Genomic DNA, 26,024 nt, shown 5'->3' on the forward strand with positions numbered 1-26,024 from the left:
TCCATTTCTCCAGCATCTTTATGAGGCAAGGACACGGGTCGCACAGCTGGACGCAGGCAGCCGCACCAGGGCAGCCATGGGGGCCGGGCCGACCCCCTCCCGCTCAGAGGAGTTCCAAGGCGGCTGCCACCGTGCTCTGCCCGAAGATGAAGGTGCCCACGAGCACGGAGACCACTCCCCACGCCTCCAAACAGCACCTGCCAGGCCAAGAAATACACATCGAGCACGCTCTCCTCCGGAGCTCTGCACAGACCAGCCAAGTGCATGCCGAAGGCTGATCACACGAAGCCAGGAGAGCCACCAAGTTGGAAGGAAAACCCATAGTATTCCCCCCCACCTGTCGGGATGGGTTTCCAAGACAATGGGAGAGAAGGGCCCCCTGCGATTAAAACCACTCACTGCCTCTGTTAATCCCGTTCCTCCCCTGGGGGAGGGAGACCCTTTTCCAGTCCCTTCTCTTTGGGGGCAACGGGAGGAGGGGCATGAAGCCCCCCTGAAAACGATGAAGGAGCAGAAAGCCCGAAGTCACCCACGATGGGGACAGCGGCTGGCCACGGGGGCAGAGGCGGTCGCCCTGACAGCCACTGAGGCCACATCTGTGAGCTTCCCGACGCACCAACAGAGACCGTGCAGACAAGGAAATGAAATTCCTACAGACGGGAGGGCGGCCGGACACATTTCTGGCCCCATTAACAAAGGCCACAGGACCCGATGTTATGGAAAGACAGTCTCCAGCGAGACAGAATCGTGAACGCCCCCAATACGGAGGTGGGGAGAGCGTGGGGAATGTTCTCGGGCCTGCAGGCTCCTAGAGCGGTTCTGAGGGATCAGAGGCCCTACGGCAGCTCTAGAGTTAAAAATACCTTCAAAGCCCACCAGTAACAACTGTTGTGAGCTTGGATCCAGGCACAAAACAGAAGCAGCAGGGCCTTCAAAGACCACTGCCGAGAAACAGCCGCACGTAGGAGGCCCCAGACCATCGCGGCCGCCCCAAGCCCGAGTCAGGTTCAGAGACATCCAGAAAAGCTCTTCCCCCAGAAGGGAAGGAAGCCTTGCCCACGGCTGTGGGAAAACCAGGCCGGGGCTCGATGAGGCGGGAGGGAAGGAGAGAGACACTGGCCTCCGGTTGGGGGGACCCAAGCCCCTGGCTGCTGGAACACAGGAGCACCTGTCCTGGGCCGAATGGCAGTCCCCAGGATTCGTGTCCACCCCAAACCCGTGAACGTGACCTTATTTACGAACAGGGTCTTTGCAGATGTAACGAAGTTAAAAATCCGGAGAGGAGATCATGCTGCGTTTGGGACGGGCCCTCAGGGCAGTGACAGGTGTCCTTATAGAAAGGCACATGGGGACTTGAGGCAGAGAGCCCCAGAGGAGCAGAGATGGGGGTGAGGCAGCCACCAGCCAGGGACACCTGGAGCCACCAGAAGCAGGAAATGGCAAGAATAGAAGCGGCTCTCAGAGGCTTCAAAGGGAGCCTGGCCCTGCCGACACCTTGACTGTGGACGTGCGGCCTCGGCTGGGACAAAACGCACTTCTGCTGTGCTAAACGCCCCGGCAAACGTAGGACGGTGTCCCTTTACCTGCCTCGGCCTCAGTTCCCACATCTGTGGAAGGGAAGGAAGAGCCACACAGGCCCCTGCTGAGGTGTGGCAAACCCGTGCGTGCACTCTCTTTCTCGGGGGGTCAGCTGGGCCCCTCGAGGGCAAAGGACAGGGCCCCAGTCATAGCCCAGGCCACCCTGGAGATGAGGGCCCTCTTCTGGGAAAGAGGGGGAGCCCCAAAGCCTCTGTCTAACCCACATCGTGGAGCAGGGAGGAGGAGGCAGGCGCGAGGCCCGGACCCAGTCAGCCCGGGTTGAGTCCCAGCGCCGCCCTGACTTGTCACGTGCCTGTGGACAAGCGTCTGCCCCCTCGTCTGTAGGATGGGTATCCTGGTATCGTAAGGAGAGGACTGAGGGCCGGGCACTGAGCAAGGGTCCAGCCAAGACCTGCTACCTTGCAGACACAACGTGTTACCCCTCCGGCCACACGGCCTCCGCAACGCAGGGTTCCGCACAACGGGACCCGCCTGTGCCACAGCTCGCGGCAGAGACGATCACCCTCTGAGGGCAAGGGAGGGCTGAGCACCCGTAGCGTGTGGGCGGGCCCCAGTGTGGCTGGCAGGGGTTCGATTCCTGGCTCGGACACCGTGTCACCGTGGACAAGCCAAGCCCCGTGGCCTGTCGTTTGTCTCACCGGCAGGACTTGACCTCCGTGGGCCCTGCCACATTCCCATTCTGCTCCCTCTGAGCCCCTCAAGCGCCCACGCTGCCACCCTGGTCTGGGGACACTGACCTGACGCGTGCAGCCACAGGCTGGACGTTAACGGCACAGATGAGGCACAGACCTGCAAAGGACACACGGGGCCACTCCAGCTCTCCACTGTTGAACCCAGAGCGGCCTGGAGCTCGAGAGCCCGTCCCCACAGACCCAGCTCACCATCCCCCTAACACCTCGGCCCCCCTGAGCCTCTCCGACGACAAGCCCTGAGCGCCGCCTCCTCTGGGAGGTCCCCCGGGCTCCCCAGGCTGCAAAAAGCCTCAGGCCTCCTTGACTGGAGCTCCAGCCACCCACACGGGGAAGGTTTTGTACGAAACACCCGTCTCAGAGATCGTGTTTGCCTCCCAGGTCCGGGGACCAAGACAAGAAGACGACATTCACAGGGCACCTTTGAACCGCGTAAATTTCACGTGCCCAGAAAGGTTAAAAAAAAAAAAAAAAAAAAAAAAAAGAAAGAAAAGAAAAAAAGAAATCCCACAGTGCACGGTGGCACCGGAGACTGGACAAGGCCAAGGCTGACCCGGCACTCCCTGCGCCCCGCCCCGGGAGGCCGCTGGGCCTCTCTCTGACCACCTGCAGGATGGGGTGACGACAGCACTCCCAGCGGGTACGCCCATCGAGGGTCACGGAGACGTTTAACTCAAGGCATGTACAGTCCATGGCCCGTGTCCGGTCAGTAAAGCCTCGGCGGGGCTCCCACCCTCCAGACCCTCGAGTCCCCCACGGGGAGACCGGGCAGAGCTGAGCCGAGCAGGGGCCTCACCCGGGAAAATGAAGATAAAGAAGGAGCTGATCCCGCCAATGATACCGACGATCTCGCTGAGGTCGGGCAGGAGCAGGGCCATGGCCAGCGTCACGGCGACCCACAGGACGGTCAGCGGCACCCGGACCCACGGCCCCGAGGGCTCCACCAGGGCCCCGGGCCCACACGCCAGGCACCAGCTCCTCCTCCAGAAATCCTGCATCACTGACCTGAAGGCCACACACCACGGGCGGCTCCAGCCCCGCGCCGGCCCCCACGGGGCACCGTGCACCCCCAGCGGGGCTCCGGCCCGTCACCGGGCGCCGTTCCCCAAGGGCCGCACCGACCCTCCCGCGGCTCAGTCTGGAGCAGGCACCGACATACAAGGTCCCCGCGGGCCGGACCTCACCTCCCCAGGAAGAGCACAATGGGGTAGACGGTCACAATGGACACTCCGAAGAGGGCCCGGGCCACGATGATGACCACGTCGTCGCCTGGGTAAGACATCAAGATGTCCGCAGAAACTTCGGCCCCGAAGGTCAGGAAGCCGTAAACCCCTGGGAGGCCGAGAGGGCGGAAGGCCGGGGGAGGGGGGCGGATTAGAAGGGCGCCGCGCCGGCGGGAGACGTGGACGGGGGGCACAGCACGGGGAACGCCGCGGACAGCGGGCGCTGCGTAACACGGCAGCTGCGTCCCCGTGCTGTCCTCCCACAACTGACGGCGTCATGGGCCAGCAAGCTTCCTGGGTGACCACGGTGGGCCACAGTGGCTGGCACACTGCAGCGGCCCAAGGGCTCCCCGGGTCAGGGGCTCCAAAGCCCCAGGCGGGAGGGAAGCAGCCAGCCAGAAGTCAGCCTGGGCCTGAGACCTGGGCTGTGCCAGGGGCACGCTGTGTGACCCTAAGCAGGTCCCAGCCGTCTCTGAGGCCCACTTCCGCGCCCCTCGGAGACCCTTCTGCCTGGAACCCAGGTCTGTGGGCACCCACGTCCGTCAAAGCCACAAGGGCGTTTTGTAGATCGCTACCCAGAGATCATGCCACGCGACGGTCACTACCGTCCCATCGGACATCTGTGTGGCAGGGTGTGGAGCGTACCAGCAGGGTCTCAGCTCTGCACGTCTAGTCGGGGGGCCCTGCCGGACAAGCCACGGAAGCCGTCTGAGGCTCAGCTACTCCTTCCGTGAAATGGGGACTTCCCAGGGGGGTCAGGAGTAAACGGGCGAGGGCTGTGACACCTCCCGGACCCGGCACGGCGCGGCCGGGCACGCGGTGAGCACTCCTCGGGCACACGTGATTCGGGGTCTCCCGCGCCCCCTGCCCAGCTCCGCGGTGTGCTGGTGCTGCCTTACCTGTCAGCGAGTAGACGAGGCAGCAGGCCAGCAGGGACAGCACGGAGACCAGGGCCCAATGGGAGAGGCTCCGATGGGTCATGCTGCAGTAAATGGACACCCCGGCTTCGTGACACTGCGAGGCAGGGGCGGGGCTCAGGGGGCGCCCGAGGCACCGGGAGCCACCTCGAACCTCTCCGGGCCCCAAAGCACAGGAAGCCACCCACGGGTCCGCCGACAGTAGAAAGTCTAGCAGGGAGATCGGCAGACGGTCACCCGGGAAATACGACACAGCCCTGAAGGACGAACACAACCTCGCACAGGACGGCCTCGCGGCCGGAACGCTGAGCAAGAGGAGAAAACCTGTTTCCGGGGACATGAAGTTCCGGTTACAAATTAACCACCCTGGGGCAAGGGTTCTGGACTGCAGCGCCCTTGACATCTGGTGGGGGGGGGGGGGGGCTGTCCTGTGTGCTGCAGGATGCTGGGCAAAATCCCTGGTGGGGACCCACTGGACGCCAGGAACACATCCGCCATCATTGTGACAACCAAAAACGTCTCTGGACATTGCCCAATGGCCCCCTAGAACTGCTCCTAGTCGAGAACTACCGCTTCCGGTGACAGAAGGGGGCTGCTGTGGAGCAGGACAGGTCACAAGGGAGCTTGTGGGGTTACCAGGAACATTCTAGATCCTGACTGGGCTGAGGGTTGCACGGGAATAGACACAGCCATGATTTATATGTTTCACGTATACTTAATAATGTCATGAGGAGTTTGAAATATAAAACACCTATGGCCAACGTCAAGGACTTCATTTACTTGGGGCAGGACCTGGGCAGCGGCATTTCACCAGCAGCCCAGGAGACCCTGACTGCCACACAGCCGGGGTTGAGAGGCAAGACTTTATCTTGATGCCCCCTATGGCTTCCAGACTGTTCTATGGTTCCTTCCACGCATCAGCCTCTTTACTCCCTTCTGATCAAAACCAAACATGCGGATCACCTCCTCCTGCCCACTCTCCAGGCTGCTAGCCACGCCTTCCTCACCCCTGAGCTCAGTTCACCTCTGTTCCTCCTTGCTGCCTCAGGACATTTGCTTCTGCTGGGTCCTCTACCTGGGATTCTCTCTTGGTACGGCCAGAACCTACCCTTCCTTTCAGAAACCTCTCCCCAGCAGGACTGAGCTCCTCCCTGTGTCCCTCCCTGTGTCCCTCCCTGTGTCCCTCCCCTCCCCTCCCCTCCCCTCCCCACCCCTCCCCTCCCCTCCCGAGCACATCTGGGTTTGCTTGTTCAGGATCTGTTAGCTACATCAGGGCGAGGACATTGGGTTCGCTTATGCCTCTGAGCTCAGGCCACACACAGAGCCCGGCCCATAGCTAAAGAACGTTCCAGGGGGACTCAATTACACACCCATTAACCCACCCAGCAAGCAGGAAGCCTCCCCCACCCCCGGCTCCCCAGCACTCAAATGCTTAATAGTCCCACTTGGTGCCAGTGTGAGATGCCACGTAGTCAAGCAAACATAGCCCCCCCCCCCCCGCCTCGTGGAGCATGATGGGGAGGGGCACGCCCTCAGGAGAGGTGGGGGACACACACACTCACTCCCCAACTCCCCTGCAGGGGCCGCGTCCGGGGGAGACTGAGCACACACACCCTCCCCCCCGACACTCCTGCCCCAGGCCGCCTTGACCTTGCAGGAGCCTGCTGGCTGCAGGTTGGCTCAGCCAGGCCCTGGGGGCTTTATCCTCAAGGGGAGCCTCAATCAGGGGAAACCAGGGGAAGCCAGGGGACCCAGGTTCCCGCCTCCTGTACCTACCCCTATGGCATTTCTCAGGTACATCTGCATGGCTCCCAGAACGGCCCAGAGCCCATGACAGGGAGTCTCCCTAACTGTCTCCCCATCCCTGCTCCCGAGTACACACCAACCCCCAAGGCCCACAGACTCTGGGGTCACCCAGGACGCCACGCGGTGGGGGTCTCCAGGGCACGGCCAAGCGCAGGGGTGGGGACAAGACGCTCGGCTGTGGCAGGATATCGTCCAGCCCTCCCCCCAGGTTGTCCCAAGACCCCTGGGCCGTTTCTCCTGCTTTTACACCAGATTTTACATGGCTCCCAAGGACAGGGCTGCCCCGCTGGGACAGGGGCTGGGATGGCACTGGCTCTCTGCTCCCAGGGCAGGAGAAACGGCAGGCGAAGGAGCACACTGGCCGGGGAGCGCAAACAGGTCACACGTCCACCGGCTGAGGAGCGGTCTGCAGGCTGCACTCAATGCGGCCGACGACCACCCCGCAGCCACAGGAAGGGGGGCAGCGAGCGGCACAGGGCACGGCAGGGGCGAACGTGGAGAGCAGCACGCTGGGGGACAGAAGCCGGGACCAAGGGACCCCCTTAGAATCAAACGCCCGAAAGAGATCCGCAGAGAGACACGTGGGTGCCAGGGCGTGGGGGCCGGCCGGCCCCAGGTACAGGGCTCCTTTCGGGGCGTCGCCAGCGTTCTGAGTCGCCTGCGGCCAATGAGTGAACTGTTTGCCACGGGACTTAGACCTCAACACGGCTGTTTAAAAACAGCAGCCGCGGAGAAGTCCCGGGGGTGGCGAGCTGGCTGGGAGCTGAGCCCGCGCCCCACGTCTGCCCCTCCACGGCCCTCGCGCTGCGCTGCAGGCTGGACGGGGCGCCCCGCTGCTCCCTCGAGGGGGCGGGGAGCGGTCTGGCCAGGTCAGAGCTCCTGAGGCCAACAGGAGACTTGCCCGTCCCGCGCCACCCCTCCAGCAGGCCGCCCCTCCTCCTCTCTCTCCCTCTTCACCCTCAACTGCCCTCCGCCCCCACCCCCGCACCCCCAGATCCTGGTCTCCTCTGGCCTGAGCCCCACCCCCACCCTGCGATTCGCGTCTGTCTTCTCCCAGCTCTTCATCGCTGCCTCCCGTGTCCCTGGAAACCGCAGCCCAGGCCCCGGTTGCTAGGAGAACCGGCTGACGGAGCCGAGGCAAAGGTGAGGGGGGCAGCCCTCGGAAGCATCTGGAAAGCGGCCCCCGCGGCGCAAGCCTGCCGCACCATATGGTGCCCGGGCGCGGGAGAGAGGGATGAAGGCCGCGGCCAAACCGCTGACAACAAAATCGTCGCTTTAGCTCTTTGAAAATATGGGGCGTGCGAGAAGAAATGGGAGACGTTCCTGCGAGCGGCTTGCTGAGCCCCAGAAGCGATATTTCGACTGATTTATAAAGAGGATAAATGGAAACGTTCCAGGGTTGTTGTTTTTTTAACGATCCTCAAAGAAAACGCAAGATGGAAAAAGCACAAACAGGAGCTGGAGGACAGAGCAGGGGAGGAACAAGTCAGGCGAGAAGGCACAGCTGTCGGGCCGAACACCACTTGCCCCTGTGAACTCGATTTTACTTTGAGACCCGCCTGGGGTGTCTGGGGGTATCTGGGGGTGGCGGGGGCGGCTGTTCTTAGGATGGAGGCGAAGCTTTCCTAAAATCAACAATGGATGAAACGAGTCAGGGAGCACCTGCCAGGTGACTGGAAACCCCCTCGGGGGAGGAGCCCACGGCCTCCATTGCACCCCTCTAACACCACGGAGGGGGGGGGCACCGACCTCACCCCTGCAGCTCTCCCGCCGCCTCACCCCTGCCTGCGGCCCCCTCCCTTCCCGGGCTCACTAGGTGAACCCACTCCCCTTCGCCTGTCGCCTCCCAAAGTTCGGCCCGCCCTCACTCTGTGCCACTCGTCACAAACTCCCCTTTTCTGCCCGGTACACCTCCCGGCCCCCCAACGCCTCCCGAGTCAGGATCTTTCCTCCCCCAGGCGCCAGGGACAGCAGCCACCTGCATAAAGGCGTTCCGTCTAAGCGGGTGGCACCAGGTCCCCAGTCAGGGAGATGGCCCCGGGAGAATTTCGCAGAGGAGGGAACAAGCTCCGGAGCCCCACTCGCTGCCCCAGACCCAACAGATGTGCTGCTGGTGTCGGCAGAGGCCGGGTGCCCAGGTTTAACAGCGGTTCACCCCTCACCGAGCCCAGATGCCAACCGACACGCACAGCCTCCAGGAGGCCGCCCACCTCGCCCCGTAGCGAGTCTTCCACCTTCTTTCCTGACACAGGGCCACCCTCTCCCGAGGGAGCAGAGTCACCACAGCCCCCCAAGCCACGCACCTCCACCCGCACGCGGCCATTACCTGGAACCCGAAGCAGATCGTAGGGAAGACACTAAACACGGAGGTCCAGGAGGAGGGGCTGCAAACGGACAAGAACAGGGGTTTGTCGCAAAAAGTTCGACTCACAACAACCGCCACTTGAGGAGGAGTTTTAAACAATACCAGGAAAACGTAGCTGAGCCGGGCTGTGAGACAGGCTTTTTAATTACCAGGAAAAGGATGCGTGTGGCACACTGCACCTTCTAAAGACACCTGTGCTCACATTTGCTAAGCTGACCTTCTCCACGCAGGACAAGGTTACAAGGAATTCCCAACTTTCCGTTTCCATCGAGGTCGGGGGCGGGGGCACTGGCAGCATCCATCAAATCCAATAGGGCAAGGATGGCTTGACCACCACCCAAACTGCCCGAGAGGACGGAGCCAGACACAGGGCAGAGCCTTGAGGTCCGGCCCCCCTCAGGGGCCCCCAGATGAGGACCCCCAGCTCCCTTTGACAAGCTCTGGGTACCAGCCTCTGGCACCTGGGGGGACAGAGCGGAGTGAGATATAAGCAGCACCTGCTGGTGTTGGTTCCCCCATCAACTCCTGCCCACTCCTCTCTTCCCCTTCTCAGAAGAACTCTCTTCCCTGGGCCCAATCCACTGGGACCCTCAGCCCCTTCTCCCGCCCTCATGAAACTCTCGTCCCATCACCAGCAGCCTCCTTGGCTAAATTCAAAGCTGGGACTCAGTCCTACGTGACCCAGCAACAGCATTTTGGCGGCCATCACCCCAACCCTCTTGAAATTCTGCTGACTGCTGAGGCCCACTTTCTATCCTCCTCTACGCTGGGTTGACTAGCATCCCCCCAAGTTTGTATCCATTGGGAACCTCAGAACAAAGCCTTGTTTGGACACAAGGTCTTGGTAGAGGTCATGAGGGAAAACGAGCTGAGGTCACACTGGAGTGGGGTGGTGCTATTACCAGAAGAACAGACAGACACAGACAAGGGAAGGTCCTATATGATGGAAACAGAGACAGAGGGATAGAACCATGTGCCAAGGGACGCCAAAGATTGCCGGGGCCACCAGAAGCTGGAAGGGGCAGGAAGGATTCTTCCTTCGAGGCACTAGTGACAACTCCCCCACCCCCACCCCGCCAAACTAACCCATTCTGCACCTTCTCCTTCCTTCTCTTCTCCCAACACCTCCTCCTCCTGTCCCTGACCTCCTGGTGCCAGACTGGCCACCACTGGCTCAGCGTACCATTCTCACCCAGGCTGGCGGCCCCAAATGCCCCCTCGGGGCCGACACCCACGGCCTTTCTCCCTCCAGTCTGGACCCCTCTCTGACCTCCAGACACACAGGTCTGACTGGTCACCTGACGTCTTCATCGGAGGTCTCAGAACCGCCTCCAACATAACATGTCCCCACGTGACTTCCTCCCCCCGCCCCTGCTCCCGTCTCATCCACCCCAGGAAACAGCACTGCCACCTTTCCCAGCGCTCAAGCCCAAAGCTCAGAGTCGCCCCAGCCTCTTCTCTGCGGTCCTGCTTCCAATCGGTCGGCCAGAAGAGGCCACGAAGTTCGTGGAGCCCTGGTGCAAAATGAACACGCTGGCACCTTGTTCAGGGAAGAATTTCAGGATGGCGGGGTGCCCGGCGGGGCTCAGTCGGTTAAGCGCCCGACTTCGGCTCAAGTCACGATCCCACGGTTCACGGGTTCGAGACCCGCGGCGGGCTCTGGGCTAACGGCTTGGAGCCTGGAGCCTGCTTCGGATGCTGTGTCTCCCCCTCTCTCTCTCTGCCCCTTCCCTGCTCGAACTGTGTGTGTGTGTGTGTGTGTGTGTGTGTGTGTCTCAAAGATAAACTTAAAAAAAAAAAAAATTCAGGATTGCAACAGCAGGCCATTCAGCCACGTGCAGGGCCCTTTTGGGTGACTGCTGGTCACGTGCCCGTGGAGGTGGCCCTGCCACGAGCAGATCTGATTTCAGCCCCGTAGTGGCTTCCCAGCAAACCCCAAGCCCTCGGCACCGCGCAGCATCTCTGCAGGACAGCCCCTCCCCACCCCCACCTCTCGGCCTCACGCAGGAAGCCATGAACGGCCGCCCCCTCACACTCACCTCTGTGCGGGGCGGGGCTCACGAGCAAGGCCTTGGGGCCCGGTATAGTACTGCACCACGATGACCAGGGCCAGGTAGCAGGCGGCCAGGGTGCCTAGGATGCTGACACACACGGAACGTGGCGTTAGGGGCCTCCACGGTATAGCCACCCCATCACGGGAACACGGGCCCTGCCACACGCAGCCCGGGGTGACACAGAGCACCGTCTGAGGGCCAGCGCGGCCCACGTCGGCTAGGTGTCAGGCAAGGTCCCCACTGCTCCGAGCCTCGATTTCCGTGTCTGTGCCATGGGGACAGCGGGAAGCCTGTCTGAGGCCCAGGGGTCAGAGGCGTCGAGCTCCCAGCCAGACCGACACCCGTCAGGTCCGAGAGCTTCGGGAGCCCCCATCCCTCCAACAAGACAGCATTCCGATGTGGCACCCACGCCGGGACGCCCTCGGCTCGGCCACACCAAAGCGGGGTGCGCCCCTGACCTTGCTGACACGACAGGAGAGCCAGGCAAGGGCTGGAGCCCAGAGGGGACCTGGGTCCCCCACGTGCTCTCTCCCCATTCTAGTTCTAAGGTAAAAAGTCTGTTGGCATTCACGACGCAACAGGGGAAGGCAGGTTGCAAACTCAGGTGAGTCCTTTCGCCAAGCTTTTTTTTTATTTTCCGAAATTTATATATAAAGGGGCAGTTTTAAGTCGGCTAAGCTTCTGACTTCAGCTCAGGTCACGATCTCATGCAGTTCTTGAGTTCGAGCCCCACGTCCGGCTCTGTGCCGACAGCTCGGAGCCCGGAGCCTGCTTCGGATTCTGTGTCTCTCTTTCTGCCCCTCCCCTGCTTGTGCTCTCTCTCAAAAAACAAATAAACGTTAAAAAAAAATAAACCCAAAACACCTCAGACTGCAAGGTGGAACCCAAGTGTATATCTGGGGTCTCCCCGTGACTGTGCACATAAACCATCTGTAATAATGAAATCACAGAATAGCAGCCACGTCAATACACGTTCTTGTTTATCTCTGTTTTCTACCCCGCGTATGTGCTACTTGGGTAACTGTCCCTTTTTTTTCTCTTCTCCAAAAGGGGAGGACCAGAGCTGGCCGCCCCCCTAATCCCTGGCAGAAAGAACCCCCCGTCCCCACCCCCCCACCTGCAGATGCCGGCACAGGTGGGGACCCTGGCAGGGAAGCGTCTGCAGCCCACCCCCCCCACCCCCGTACCTGGTGTACTTCTGGAACCCAATCTCGCGCGGGACGGACAGGGGCAAGATGACCAGCGCGGAGAGCAGGGTCAGGGTGAGGCGCTGGTCCACGCACCACGGCTGCGGGGCTGGGGGGGCGCTGGGCAGCAGGAAGCCACACACTGAGGGCAGGGAGGGCAAGAGGGTGGGGACCGCTCAGAGCTGCGGCCCCAGCACCCCCCAGGCACAGAGCCCCAGCCACAGGGGTCCCTGCTCCCGGGCGGGCCGGGGTCGGCAGGGGCAAGGAGCCCCACCTGTCACATGCCACCACGGGGGCAGCAACCTTGCCGCAGGTTCATTCAACAGCCATTCGGCGACCTTCTGCTAGAGGGGCCGCAACAAGGAAGAGGCCAAATGGCCTGCCCTTGAGGCACCTGGGCCCTAATCCGCTCATAAAAGATGCTTTTCTGTTTGCTCATGAGCCTGTCGGGGGGGAGCTGGTACTGAGAGCCAGTAAACGTCCCCCTGATAAACTCCCCCCCACCCCCCACAACAGTGGCCCAGAGCGACGGCTTTGTCACACGCCAGGGACTGGAGGAGAACTAGGGCAGGGCTGAGCCGGCCAGTTCTGCTCCGCGTGGGACCAGCTAGGGTCACGTGGGGGTGCGTGGATGGCCCACGGGTAGGCTGGTCTGGAGGGTCCGCGATGGCTCGACACTGGGTGTCTGGTGGGGACGCCTGAGCCCTCCCTGCAGTCCTGGGGTCTCTCCCACAAGGACCCTCCAGGAGGCTACGCCGGGGCAGCTGGGGGCTCCCGAAGATCCCGGGGGAAACTGTCCGCTTAAAGGCTGGGCCTGGAACGGGCACCATGTCACATCTGCCATAGTCTGCTGGGCCAATGTCGTCTCAGAGCCCATGCTGATAGGGGCAAGGGACACACACTCCTCCCAGCCTCCCACCAACCTCTCAGTAGGGGGAACGGAAGAACCCAGACCGGTGTCCCCCCCCCCCCCCCCACAATGAAATGCAGAATTTGAAGTTGACAGAAGAGGCAAGGCCCATGGGGGAGGGGAGAGCATTGGGGGAGGAGCAAGATGGCCTGGGGCTCGAAAGGGGGGTAGGATGGGGGGTGTCCCTCCTCCCAGGTCCCCACAGCCCTGCTGCGGAGGGCTGGGAGCTGAGAGATGCTTCACGGCCCACTTGGGGGCGCTTGCTGTGCTGGACTGTGACCCTTCTTTGTTCACTAAATGCAAGCCAGCCACGCACAGAAGCCAAGACCTTACCCGAGTAGTTTGTTTCTACCGAACCTCTGCAAGGCTGGGGGGGGTGGGGGAGGGGTCCCAGGGTCCCACCCCGAGGTCACTCTACACAGGCACCAGGCACGAGAGCAAAGCAGGCATTCCGGGCCACAGACGCCAGGGGAATGCACGCACGCAGAGGTGCACAGAGACCTCAGGGAGTGCCAGACCCACATGGCCTCTGGGAAGGGACACAAGCCCCGCTTTTGCATCTAGATCTCCTCAGCCAGGATCCCAGCTCGGACATCTGGGCTCCAGCAGCCCCTCCCGAGCCCTCAACTTTCTAGAACGTTCCTTGACGTCTTTCAGCACCTGTCACTTCTAAGTCATCGGTACCCACTGCACACAAGGACACCAAGCACCCCACCCGCCACAGGCACCCCCAGTCTTTATTTGGCCCCCCTGCCAAGAAGCCTGCAGAGACAACACACCCCCAACCCTCTAACCACTAACACACAAGCACACCCCAGGCCATCTGCCCAGAGCCCGTGGAGGAGGTCTGCGTCCTCAAGGTTGCTCTGATCACTCCAGCTGCCTTCTGGTGCAACCACCTCTGCCCAGAGGTGGAACCGGACATGACCTCCACCTCACGCCGAGAGTCAGGGCGCTTCTGTGTGCCCCTTTTATCCACTGGGAGATTCAGATTCGCCAACCTCCGTGCTTTTCGGGATACAAGCACCCCCCCCCCCAAGACACGGCACCTGGAACCTCGGGACCCCCAGCACTGGGGCCTTTGGTTCAAGTGACAGAAGAAATAGCAAAACAGACGACCAAAATCCAAGCGTATGGTTAACCACCTTCCAATTAAAAATTGCAACACTCCAGTTAAACACGGAGACTGTCAAGACGATTAAAAAAAAAAAAAAGAAAGAAAGAAAGAAAAAAGCAAGACCCAACTACGTGATGTCTGCAGGAAACATACTTGAAACTCCCAAGTTACCTTTAGGTTCACAGTCAAAGACCCGGAGGCGGGGGGTGAGAGGAGGGGGAGAAGCCAGGCAAACACTCAGGGAAGCTGGAGGGACTAGACGTGTGGCAGAGAGGTTGGACTTGAAGGCAAAGAATTACCAGAGACGAGAGGCGATCTTTCACGATCCTCATGGGACAATTCACGGGTGGGAGCCTGCCAACAGAGCTTCGAGCACCAGGAGGCCAAAATGGACAGAATTCAAGGGTCAAACACACCAACCTGCAAACACAGCTGATTTGCACGCTCGCCTTTCACCACCTGAGGGAGTAACTCCATTTGGAAAAACAATCAGGGAGGCTCGGGAGGATCTCATCCAAGCCGTGGAGCACCTAGAGCCGATGCAGCATTCCAGAACACTCCGCCCAACTGCACCAGGCACGTCCCTGAAGGGCCCCCGGAGCGCCCACCAAGACTGATCACATGGGGGCCCAGAGCAAGTCTCCGAGGCCAAAGACTGAAACCGCATGGAGCGTGTTCTCCGACCGTGGCACAACTAAGGCAGAAACCAGAAAGCGATCTAGGAAACTCCACAAGTAAGTGGAAACTGAACCACACAAGCCGTCAACACCCGTGAGTCCAGGAAGAAATCCCAGCAAGAATTCGCAAGTACGCTGAAGAGAACAAAAAGGAAACCTATCAAAGCGGGCACGATGTGGCTAGCAGAGTTTGCAGGGAAATGGTCCATGGGGGATGAGAAGCCAAGGGGGCCTGGGCTCAGGCCTGGACGTCCATCCCCAGATTCAAGGTGTTACTGGCTCGCTCTCCAAAGGGACTTCTCTGCAGTTGGCTTGGCTTCCCCATCTGTAAACTGGATTCTCCCCACTAGACATCCAGCACGGCCCCTCCCGCTCCATGACTCCCAGGGTGCTCATTACCACTCCTTCTGCCACAATGTAAGGAGCTCAGGGGTGGCCTTGGCCTCTGCTGTCCCCCCAAGGCCCCCCCAGTACCCACATCCCGCTCATCAACCAGAAGTCCCCCGGGGGTGCCCTCCACTCCTTTGCCAGTACTTACGCTTCTCCAGCTGGTCCCCAATCACCCTGAGGAAGGCCACGGAGATCATGAGCAGGTTGACGATGAAGCAGGCCTCACACAGCTTCCCCAGGGCCGGGCCACACAGCTCTCCAACCACACCCTGGTAGGTCATCTGGCCGCTGACAGAGGCAGCATAGCCCAGGATGACCAGCCCGCTGATGAGAAAGACCAAGGAGACCTGCGGAGCAGGACCGTGGGGCCAGGGTGACCCCCAGCCCACCACCCGAGCCAGCTGCCCCGCAGGTTTTTTTTTTTTTTTTTTAATTAAGTAGGCTCGGGGCCCAACATGGGGCTTGAACTCAGAACCCTGAGATCAAGAGTCGCGCATGCTTTACCGACCGACCCTGCCAGGCGCCCCAGACCCTTGGGACTTTGATATCGCTCTCCACCAGGCCTGTCACCCACACAGGCCACCTGGAGACCAGGGACCTCTACCCAATATGCTACCAGGCCCGCCCCTGCCCGGAGATCAGAGCCACAGGGCAAGCGATTGTCCAGGCCTCTCGGGCTGTATGTCTTTGCACCTGGGATTCCTACTATCCTGCCCCAGTTGGATAAATGAGATCTCAGAAACCCAGAGAGTCTCAATTACTCTCCTAAAATCCCGTGGGTTGTGGGTTAAAAGAACACACGTATCGTTGGAAGAGATACAACCGATCCACCCGTACAACCCTAACCCGTCAGGACTGAGAACCCACCACCGTGCCCCGGAGCTCTCTCGTGTCCTGTCCCCCAAAGAAACTCCTGCCCTATCGTCCCACGGTTACCTATTTTCATAGGCCGGACACTACACAAGCTAGGACCGGGCAGTTTCCCGAAGGACAGAAAAGGCCCCGTGGCCACGATCAGCTGGCCGCCATAAAAAGGCATTTAAGATCACGTCTGTGGACCAGCTCCCCACACAACTCAGCTGTTGCTATCAGCTGCGGAAAGAGAATCTTCGCAAATAAAATGAAGCTGTGCTAACGAGCGGCCCTTCTCCGCTGGGGCTGTCCAGCCCCGGCCTTTCTAGAAGGGAGTTCAGGCTCCACATGCAGCTGGCAGGACTGGCTGCACGGCTGTGACGGGGCGGCGGGCCAGGCCGGGTGTGGGGTGGGGGGATGGGGGTGTGGGGGTCACAGCATCTTACACCCGATCCGACCGCACGCAGAGCTCAACTTTCAGCATCGAGCTGTAACCAGCCGGTGAGAGGAGCCGACTGGCCAGGTGACCGCCTGCAGAGGATCACTTGAGGCAGGCGCCTCCCCACCCCCCCACCCGCAACAGCCTAGGGGTGCTCGCCACTCGGGGCTGCGGTGGGAGGACCCCGGCCCGCGGCAGCTGAGCAGAGAGCGGACGCAAACGGGAGTCTCCAAAGGGGTCGTTTCTACAACAGGCAGCCCCTCAGGAGGGATGCTGAGGATTCCAGTCTGGATCCCACCCCAGGAGACCCGCGCCCCCCCCCGCCCCGAAAAATGCTCCGCAGGTGCTTACCAGCTCCACCAGGAAGGCGGGGGTCACCCCACCCGCCTTGTGGAAGGCCCAGGGGAAGTTGAGCAGGCCGGCCCCCAGCGCGGATTTCAGGAGGATGAAGACAGCGCCCAGCGAGGACAGAGAGGGGCTGGCGGCCGCGGGGACCGGCTTCTCCGCGAGGCCTGGGCTGCCGGCCGTCGGTCCCTCCATGGCTAGAAGCAGCAGGGAGGCGGGGGGGAGAGGCGCAGTCCTCTCACACTGCCTTCCTGGCTATGACTGGTCTCGCTCCCCAAATCAGAGTCACCCATCTGTCCCAACAGCCCCACGCCACGGGCTGCCTCGGGCTGCCCTTTTAAGTGACCCGCTCCCAGGCCCCGGTTTATCCTCACCGGGGCACCTCCTACCCTCCTCTCCCGAGCCTCCACCCCAGCCCCTCACCCTTACCCCCAAATCCAGGCTTCAAGATCAGATAGTTGTCAGCCATCAGGGACGGGGCTCAGGCTCGCTCCAGCTGGTTCAGCGGCATTTCTTGGGCCCCGCTGGTGGAAGAAGGAAGGTTCTAGCTGTGCCCGAGGTGGGGAGATGATTCGGGAATTAAGGGAGCTCTAGAGAGCACGTGTTGGGGTCATGTCTCAACACCAAGGGGAACAAGGACAAGAGGTCAGAGCCACCGGTCCCAAGAGCTCACAGCGTCTGCGACTGCCAGCCTGAGGAGGGGGTCTTAAGACGCCCTCCCCTCCCCCACCCGGGTGAAGGCCCCTCCCAGGAGGCGGGGCTTTCCTGGCTGCTGAGGGTCTGATGGAGGGCAGCTGGGAGAGCAGGAGGGGCAGGCCTGCACCTGATCTCAGTCAATGGCCTGGGCCCAGGATCCCTCTCCGAGGCCCCCCAGTCTGAGGAAGGGGGGCTTGGTTAAGAGCTCGGAGCTCAGCTAGACCATGTGATCTCTCCAAGCCTAGTTTCCATCCACAAAGGGGTCCGTGTGCCCACCTTGCCGCTCGCAGTGGGCTGTGGGGCCCGCTGTGGACTCAAGTGCGTGCAAAGGCCCAGGCAGTCAGCAGGTGCTTGGCCCCTGAAACGAACGTGCACGTGAATCGCCTGGGGTCTTGTCAGAAGGCAGATTCGAATTCACCGTCCCCTCGGTGGAGCCCAGATTCCACATCACTCCCGAGGTCCGGGGAGGCGGGCGTTGCTGGTCTGGGACCGGACGTTGAGTAGACACCGCTTCTCCGACCTGCTGTGCTGTCCGCGGAGATGGCAGAATACAGGAAATTGTCCCCTTCGGGAAAACACAGGTCCACGAAGGTCACATCCGGAATTCTAATGTGAACCTGCTTTACTCCTGGCACCCGGGCTCGAGTCCCCTTGAGGGTGCGTGACAACCCAGATTGAGGGCTGTGTGACAGACAACCCAGCGGTTTCTGACTCCGTGGGTCTGAGAATCTGCATTCCTACCCAGCTCCCCGGTGACGCGGATACAGCGGGTGCAGGGACCCCCTCTTAAGGACTGCGGCTTTCAGTGAACCATCTCCGGAGCCAGAGCCTCACCTGATCAGTCCTTATCTGGCAGACACCAGATCAGCGCCCAGGGCCTTTTCTCCATGTGGTTTCCAACGGTCTCCGTCCCCTGACCGTGTCACCAGCAGACTGTTGGTCTTTGCAGGCTCCGCGTAGAGGCGTTGAGTGAGCGTTTGACCTGCTGAGTGGCAGGCATGGATGCGAAAAGGGAGCCGGGATTGTGGCCCGGGAGCGCACAGCTGGACCGGCGCTCACCGAGTGAGCGATGCTGGGAACCGGGCCCTGTAGCCGGCGCTGGGCGTCTCACTGGGTCCCCCACAGCGAATCCCGAGGGGGTGACACCATAGTGCTCGACACAGAGCGGGCACTGAGCTCAGGCAGGTGGAGCAGGGGGCTCAGAACGGGCCCGCTGGCAAGTGACCGGCCCGGGGTTCAACCCTGGCTGCGTCATCCCAAAACCTGCTTCACCCCGCACCCTGCCCGGCTGCCAGCGCCCAGGACGGGAGGCACTGAATCAGAGAGTGAGAGTAGGATTCCAGAAGAGAGAAAAAGGCGTGACTTCCCCCACGCAAGTAGCCTCCTGGAGCTGCCCTGACAAACTCACCAGCTGGGGGTCTCAAAACAATGGGAATTTATCCTCTCCCAGCAGGGCCGCCCTCCCTCCAAAGGCTCCAGGGCGTGATCCCTCCTGCCTTGTCCAGCTCCTAAGGGCTCCAGGAGGTGCTGGGCTGGTGGCCGCGTCCCTCCGGGTGCCATCTTCCCACACCCGCCCCGTGTCTGTGTCCTCTCCTATTCGTGGGAGGTGACCCGTCCTGGGATTTGAGCCCACTCACACATTCCAGAATGATCTCATCTCGAGATCCTTTCCTCACTGCACCTGCAAAGCAGAAGACCCATTTTCCAGATAAGGTCACATCCACAGGCTCTAGGGCACACTACTCAGCACGACAGGGGCCACCCTTCGGCACACTGCGCCCCATGGGGCTGGGGCCTGAGTGCCCCCTCATTCGACGCACGCAGACTCACAGCGAGTCAGAGGCGAAAGAGAAGGGCTCCGTTCTGAAGGAAAGGCCGACGTATGAAGAGACCAGGACTAGACAAATAGGGTCCAAAGAGTAGGAGGGGTGACCACGAGACCCCAGCTGCAGGAGGGCTCCCTGGAGGAAGGTGAAGGGCAGGGGAAGGGAGGCATCGGAGGAGCAGGGAGTCCCTGTGTGAAGGCTCAGCCAGGGGCCCCGGGAAGGCCTCTGGGTTCTGGGGTCCCCCCAGGGACCTGGGAGAGGCCATTCTTGCTGGACCAGGCGTTTCAGCCCCACCTCTTCCCTGTCGAGGTTTTCCAGGAGCGCAGGGAGGTCATCGGCCCGGCCCGATGGGGAGGATGCCGGGCACGGGGGGCGGCAGGTGGAGGGCGCAGACCAAGCCGGGTTGGGGCTCAAAATCCGCATAGCTCGCACCCTCCGCCCACATCCATCCACCCCGAGGCGCAGGGAGAGATGATTTAGCTTCCTCCCTCACCAGCGGCTGGCTTTGTACTCCCTAATCTGGGCTCTGCGAGCCTGGGGCACCTCCAGGTCCCTGCCTGGATACCTCATTAGCTGCCCATTAACGTGCATGACTTAGAAATTGGCCACCGGGCTGTGAAATTCCACTCGAGGAGGAAAACCTCTTAGTTCTGAGGCGCTTTGATACACTCTGCCGGCCTCCCAGGGCTGCCGTGACCTTTCTGGGCTGTGGAGAGGCGCCCTGGGGGCCCCATCTGTGTGGGCGGGCGGCTCTGGAGCACAAGGGAGCCAGTGAGGTGGCAAGCTGGCGCCTCCGTGGGCCAGGCAGGTGGCGGCTCGGCCCGGCGCCCACGCACGGGAGCGCCTGTCATCAAGGGTTGTTCTCCAGGGTCCAGCTCCTTCTTTTCTCCAGAGTACGGGCCACATGACAGGTTCAGAACTTCAGGGAGAGAGTGACCTCGCTCGTTTCCCCAGACCCGTTAGAATGTTCTGGAAGACAGATGAGGGCAGGTCCCAGGAGCCAGAGTCCCTGGCTCCCTTTGTGCACTGGTTCTGTGGTCTGGGCCTCGCTGGGACCACTGGTGACATGGGATCACAGCAGATCCCACCCTACAGGGCTGTTCCGGGGATTCCTGAGAATTCTCTGTGCTCTCGGCACAGGAGTGAGAGATGTGTGTGGAACGGGGCGTGTCAAACTCCACCATCGGTACCGATGTGTCTTTACCTCGGCCTGATTCTGGGCTTCTGGAACAATGTTCTGAACCCCGGCTACACGAGAATACTGGAGGAACTCTTCACATGGCTCAGGGCTTCGGATGACATTGGTCTGGGCTGTGGCGGGCATCTGGGCTTCCAGAAAGCTCCCCAAGAGCTGCTGAGGCGCATGGAGGAGCTCGGCTCTGGGCAAGCAGGGTCCCTGTCTCACCTGCGCTCCTGAGCCCGCAGCCCCTCCTTTCTCCCAGCGTCTGTGCGTCTGTCCCTGGCCGAGGGCAGCACCCTGGGCGGGGTGAACCCGCTACTGTTAAAGGCCAGGAAACGGACTCTCCCCGGGAGCCTCCGGAGCAAATCAGCGCTGCCCATACCTGACTTTAGCCCGTGAGACTGATTCTGGCTTTCCCGCCTTCAGAACCGCAGGAGAAAATGCTTTGTTTTCAGCCACAACTTTGCAGAAACTTGTTACCGCGGCAGCAGGAAACGGGTCCACCGGGCACCCCGGGCCCTGATGGCGGCGCCCCTCAGGCTGGAGGTCCGTGGACCCCCGCCCCACACTCTTCCGCAGAGTGGAGGCTGGGCCTCCAGGTGACACAGGGCCCAGGGCACGGCCCTGGAAAGTCCTGCTGTCCTGTCCCCTCCCTCTAATGAGGGCCCGGTCTCAGAATCTGGCTCTGGGGGAAGGGAGGGAACGGCACCCTGCCTCTCAGCCAGAGGAGGAAGTGCCCGGGGGGGTTCAGCAGCCAGACAGCAGGCCCACGGCAAGGGCAAGGTGGTGAGAAGGGCGCCCAGCCCCTGCAGGGGCTCTATCATCGGGTTCTGACCCCTGGGCCCGTGCTGATGCTGGGGTCTGGACGGCCGGACGGCCTCTCCCAGCCTCCAAGCCAGGGGCTCCCACCTCGCCTGGTACCAGAACCCCTTGGGGAGACGTGGGGGTTTTGGTGGTTATGTCACACACACACAAGCCACCACCTTAACACCCTCAAGCGTGCGGCCAGGTGGCACTCCGTATACTCATGATGTTGTGCAACCGTCACCACCACCCCGTTCTAGGACTTTTGTCCCCCAAAGGAAACCCCTTTACCCATCAGCGGTCCCTGCCCCCGCCCCGCCCGCTTTCTGTCCCTGCGTTTGCCTGCTCTGGAATCACACAATTTGTGGCCTTTGGCGTCAGGCTTCTTCCGCTCAGCAGGGCGGTCTCGAGGCTTGCGATCAGTACGCTTCATTCCTTGGCGTCCGGACGGGTCACCTTCTGCTCCTCGGCTCATCTGCGGACGCACCTCTGGCTCATCTGCGGCTTTTGGCTGTTGGGAGTCGCGTGGCCGCGGGCTGCCACGTACACACTTGGCTCAAACACCTGCTTGCGATTCGGTTGGGTCTACGCCCAGCCGCAGGAGAGCCGGGTCGTATGCCAGCGGTTCACCTTGGGGAGCTTTTAAAATTGATTGCTGAGCTCTCCCCACGCAGCCTATGGTTCAGTAGGTCTGGGGCGAGGCCCAGGAATCTGTATTTCTAAGATACGCACCCGCACTGCCCTCGGGCCGCCAACAGATGAAACCAACATCCTGTGTGTTAATATCCGCTTATGTGGGTAGTACCAACCGTTAAGAAAAAAAGCGAGAATTTTGCTATTTCTCTGGACGCTTCTATTTAATCTATTTATGAGACTCCCGGACTCCATTTTGAGTCCAGCAGATCTAAATTAAGCAGCACCCCCATCGTTACCAGAAAGTGGGCATCTTTCCCGCCATAGGGAAAGGGGAAGGAGCCCTGTGTTGAGGGGCCTCAGGCCCAGGTCAGAGCTGGGCTTCGAACGCTGGTCTCACCGTGGTTTCCTCATCTGAGAAATGGCGGTGACAGCATCACACGGTGCTGGGACCCCCAGGAGGCACAAGGCACATGAGACACGGGCCGGTGTGGCGTGCCCGGTGGCTCAGTCGGTTGAGCGTCCGACTTCCGCTCAGGTCATGATCTCACGGTTTGTGAGTTCGAGCCCCGCGTCGGGCTCTCTGCTGTCAGCTCAGAGCCTACAGCCTGCTTTGGGTTGTGTCTCCTCTCTCTCTGCCTTTCTCCCACTAGTGCATGCTTTCTCGACAATAAATAAACTTAAAAAAAAAAAAAAAAAAAAAAAAAAAGACACAAGCCGATGCCAGGCAGGCAGTGAGCACCCAGCAGATGCAGGGAGTGCACACGTGGCTGGGGCAGGTGCCCTCGGGGCCATCGTGCACGGGGCCTCCTCCTGGGGGAGCACTGGACGGTTACGGGCAGGTGCAAGACCTCAGACCCTCGCGTCCCTCACACAGGTGGGGCTGAGGGTGGCGCGGGGGCACCCAGCTGTCCCCATTTCCGCTCCTGTCACACGGCACCTTCAGGGTTCATGCAGACAGGGCCCCTGACTGGCTCCCGAGAGCTCACACAGTTAGGGATGAACCTGCCTCTCAGGGCCCCCAGGGCCCCCAGGAATCCCAGGTGTACCTGTGGTCGTGGTGAGCCGACTGCTCGTCTTTGTTGTTTTAAAGGTGTAGGTGTTCTCTGGGACAAGGAGAGCTCACGCCAGGGCAACGAAGGGTCCCCTACAAGCAGGCAGGCGGCCCAGCTCGGGCCCACAGCCATCACGCACGTCTGTCACCACGGGATGGTCTGTCGCCGACCACGCCTGACACGCCTGAGTGCCACTCGGTGAGGAGAGGGCCCACAGCGGGGAGTGGCCGGGCCGGAGCTGGACTCCACGCGGCCTGGGGCTACGGCCAGGGCTGCAGCTCAACACCTGCGCCAGGTGGGGACATCCTCTCCAGGACGTGCCTCCGGGTGGACCCGGCCATCCCCAGGGCAAGCGCCTGTTGAGGCCCCTTCTGGGGAGGGCCTGTTTTCCGGGCCCCCGTCAACCGGTTTTCTCCAGAGGTTCAGTCCCTTTCTGGGTAAGTGCTCCCCCATGAAGAACTCTCTCTCAGCTCAGCCCCCACTCTGCTTCGTCCCCTGCCGTCCCCCCCTCGCCGATTCCGTCCAATGCTTCTGCGTCTCGTCATGCTCCCCGTGTGTCGCTGTCCCTGACGGGAGGCGCTCGGGCTTAGTTCTGATCCTGATGCATCAATGGTGTGCTTCTGGGCAAGGCACGGAGCCCCTCTCCGGCTGCCACTGCCTCTGTGAGGTGGGACCCGCGCCGCCGAGCCCCCAGCTGTGCCTGGAGAGGAAAAATGAACGCACAGCGAGCCTGGCACACGGCTCCCGACGCCACCCCTCTGGCTAGCAGACCGGCAAGGACCCATCTTCCTTCCTTCTCCGTTACACCTCTATCGCAGCACTTTGGGCAGGCAGATCACAGAACAGCTGCCAGTTCCTGGGCACCCCCATCCGCGCCCAGAACTTCAGGATGCTACGAAGCCACCCTGTATCTGAAGACCCGCCACGGTCTTCACGTGGTCACTGCTGAGCTTCACTTTGCCACGTCAGACCCCAGGCGGGTTCCCTGCGTGGAGCTGGTCCCTAAGAAGCCTGGTGTGCTAACGATTCTTCTGTTTGTGACTTGGTCTCAGTGTGCGGTCTGTGTTCACGCCTGTCCGATCTCTGTCCTCCTCCTGTCCTGCCCCACCTAAACCGCACACGCGTGCGCCCTGAGACGGCCGTGAGAGCGCTCGATGCTGGGCTGGCAAGGTCCACCCCGTCTAAACGGGAGAGCCAGCCCCAAGGGCCAGGGACACATGCGAATGCCGACCTCGAAGGCCAGGTGAGGGATCTTGGCACCAACAGGAGACGCTGCCAGATCCAAGTTCCATCTTTCAGGGATGAGACCTCCAAGTCGCCAGAGACGGGTGCACCCAAGGCCTTCAACCAGCGTGGAGATTAACTGTCCCAGCTCACCGCTCTGGGGTCTAGAACTTCATTCCACAACCACGTTGCCCTTGCTGTTAGGAGAACTTAGCAACAGAGATGGAGGGACGGCCTAAGTCACAAAAAATTTCTCTAATTCAATCATTTGCCAACATACTCCAGATTTCAGGCTTCCCTGGAATAACCTGAAGGTGTGCTGTCCCTGAGACAAGGCCTGGGTGCCCCAGCCAGTCCCAGCTCCCGCAGCGTGCTGTCTCACGCCGAGGCCACGTCCTCATTCGGAGGACCTGTTGTCGCAGAGGCCTGCGGGATGAAGACGGGCCACGGGCCAGCCCTCACGGTCCGAAGGAGCAGGCGGGGAGCCGTCCCTGCCTGTGGAGGACGGGCGGGGGACCAGAGGCCCCATGACTGACCGTGCACAAGCCCCTTGTTCTGATGGGCCGACGCTACCCTCCGGTCACTGCTCACCTGAGGACACAGGCTGCCCTGTGCGAAATGCTCCCGCCCTGGGGGCTGTTTGGGGCAGAGAGAGCTTGGTGGGGCCCTAAGCAACGCCTCCAGTCTTGAGGCAATAGCCACAGAGTGCAGTTAAGAACTGCAAGGTCACCAATGTGACCTCCAAGGATGGCCCGTCACAGGGAGCGCTGGGCCTTAGTGACTCCTCCCTCAGCCCTCGGCCTGGGCCTTATTCTTCCCAGGACCTCCTCGGCACCCTGATGCCACACGGCCTCTACCCCTCAGGTCAGCGCATCCTCACCTGTGACCTGAAGGCCGAGGTCAGCCGGCTGGCACCCAGAAAACAGACCGGACAGGCAAGGGTTAAAATCAGCAGGCTCCCTTGGATTAGGCTCTGGGTTCCTACAAACGGCACCTGGCGGGTAAAACGGCCTCCATCACAGTTAGAAACTTCCATGCTTCAAAAAGGAGCCAACCAGGCAAGTGGAAAGACAAGCAACAGAATGACAGATGCGCCAGCCACACACCGAGGAGGACCCGGACCCAGAACCCACGAGGCGCTCCTACGGGTCTGTGATAAAGAAAAGCCAGCCGAAACTGGCTTTAGAGAACAGACCCTTCTCTAAAGACGCGCAGACGGCCGTAAGCACACGCAAAGACGTTCGACGTCGTTCAGCTTCAGGAAAACGCAAATCCAAACCCCAGCACAGACACCACCCGACACGGAAGCTGGCTGCTGCGCTCAGATGGCCGAGGGAGGGCGAGGACGCGGGGAACCCGAGCCTCGTGCCCAGCTGCTGGGGATATCAAATGGTGTGCTGGCTTCGGGCCAGAAAGTCTGACGAAAGCGACACAGGGCGCGGCGAGCCCCTCGCTCCCGGGGACCACACCCGGCAGAGCTGAAAACCGGTGTCCAGACAGAAGCCCGTACCCGAGTACCCTTAGCACCGGGACTCCTAAGAGCCACACAGCGGGGCAGCTCCCGCGTCCACCCCCGAGGCGCACACACGACAGGGGTCCGTCCGCACAGCGGGCCGGTGCACGGGCCCAGAAACGCCACCACACCCTGGACGTGTTCTCACACGGGCGTGTCTTGAAAATACGCTGAGGGGCAGCACAAGGCCTGGTGTCGCGTGACCCCACGTGTGGGAAATGTTCAGGACAGGCAGCACGTGAGGGGCTGCCACGGGCCGGGAGGGAAGGAAAAGAGGCTGATTTGCTAATGACAACAGTTTCCTTTGGGGGTGATGAAAATGTCCTGGAACCCCAGGGCTGACGGTTACACAACCTTGCGAATACACTGAAAGCCACCGAATCGGACGCTTTGGAGGATGGCGTAGCACGTGAGTCATACCTTAAAACGAACGTGGACGACAAAAACCCCAGCCCCTGCAGGGTGACCCGGACACGTTCCAGGCTGTCTGCAGAGAAACGGGGTGGGCGGAAAAAGAGTCTTC

General features: G+C 61.3%; 1 protein-coding gene across 2 annotated transcripts; it reads right to left on the bottom strand.

Moving 5' to 3' along the window:
• On the bottom strand, positions 1-26,023 carry SLC38A8 (solute carrier family 38 member 8). Of its 2 annotated transcripts, XM_019413051.2 has the most exons (14): positions 25,922-26,023; positions 24,869-24,982; positions 17,543-17,624; positions 17,000-17,094; positions 16,577-16,767; positions 15,083-15,281; positions 11,841-11,982; positions 10,639-10,740; positions 8,561-8,618; positions 4,411-4,525; positions 3,473-3,620; positions 3,085-3,293; positions 2,337-2,388; positions 1-197 (listed from the first exon to the last, which is right to left on the bottom strand). In XM_019413051.2, the coding sequence occupies exons 4-14, from the start codon at positions 17,037-17,039 to the stop codon at positions 104-106; spliced, it is 1,350 nt and encodes a 449-aa protein (XP_019268596.2). In that variant the 5' UTR covers positions 17,040-17,094; positions 17,543-17,624; positions 24,869-24,982; positions 25,922-26,023; the 3' UTR covers positions 1-103. The 2 variants fall into 2 exon arrangements, with proteins under 2 accessions (XP_019268596.2, XP_019268598.2); XM_019413053.2 differs by lacking the exons at positions 24,869-24,982; positions 25,922-26,023 and adding an exon at positions 18,101-19,171.
• Between the last annotated feature and the right edge of the window lies 1 nt (position 26,024).

This window comes from Panthera pardus, unplaced genomic scaffold, assembly GCF_024362965.1.
Source record: "Panthera pardus isolate Hobbes unplaced genomic scaffold, ASM2436296v1 HiC_scaffold_19, whole genome shotgun sequence".
Lineage (NCBI taxonomy): Eukaryota > Metazoa > Chordata > Mammalia > Carnivora > Felidae > Panthera > Panthera pardus.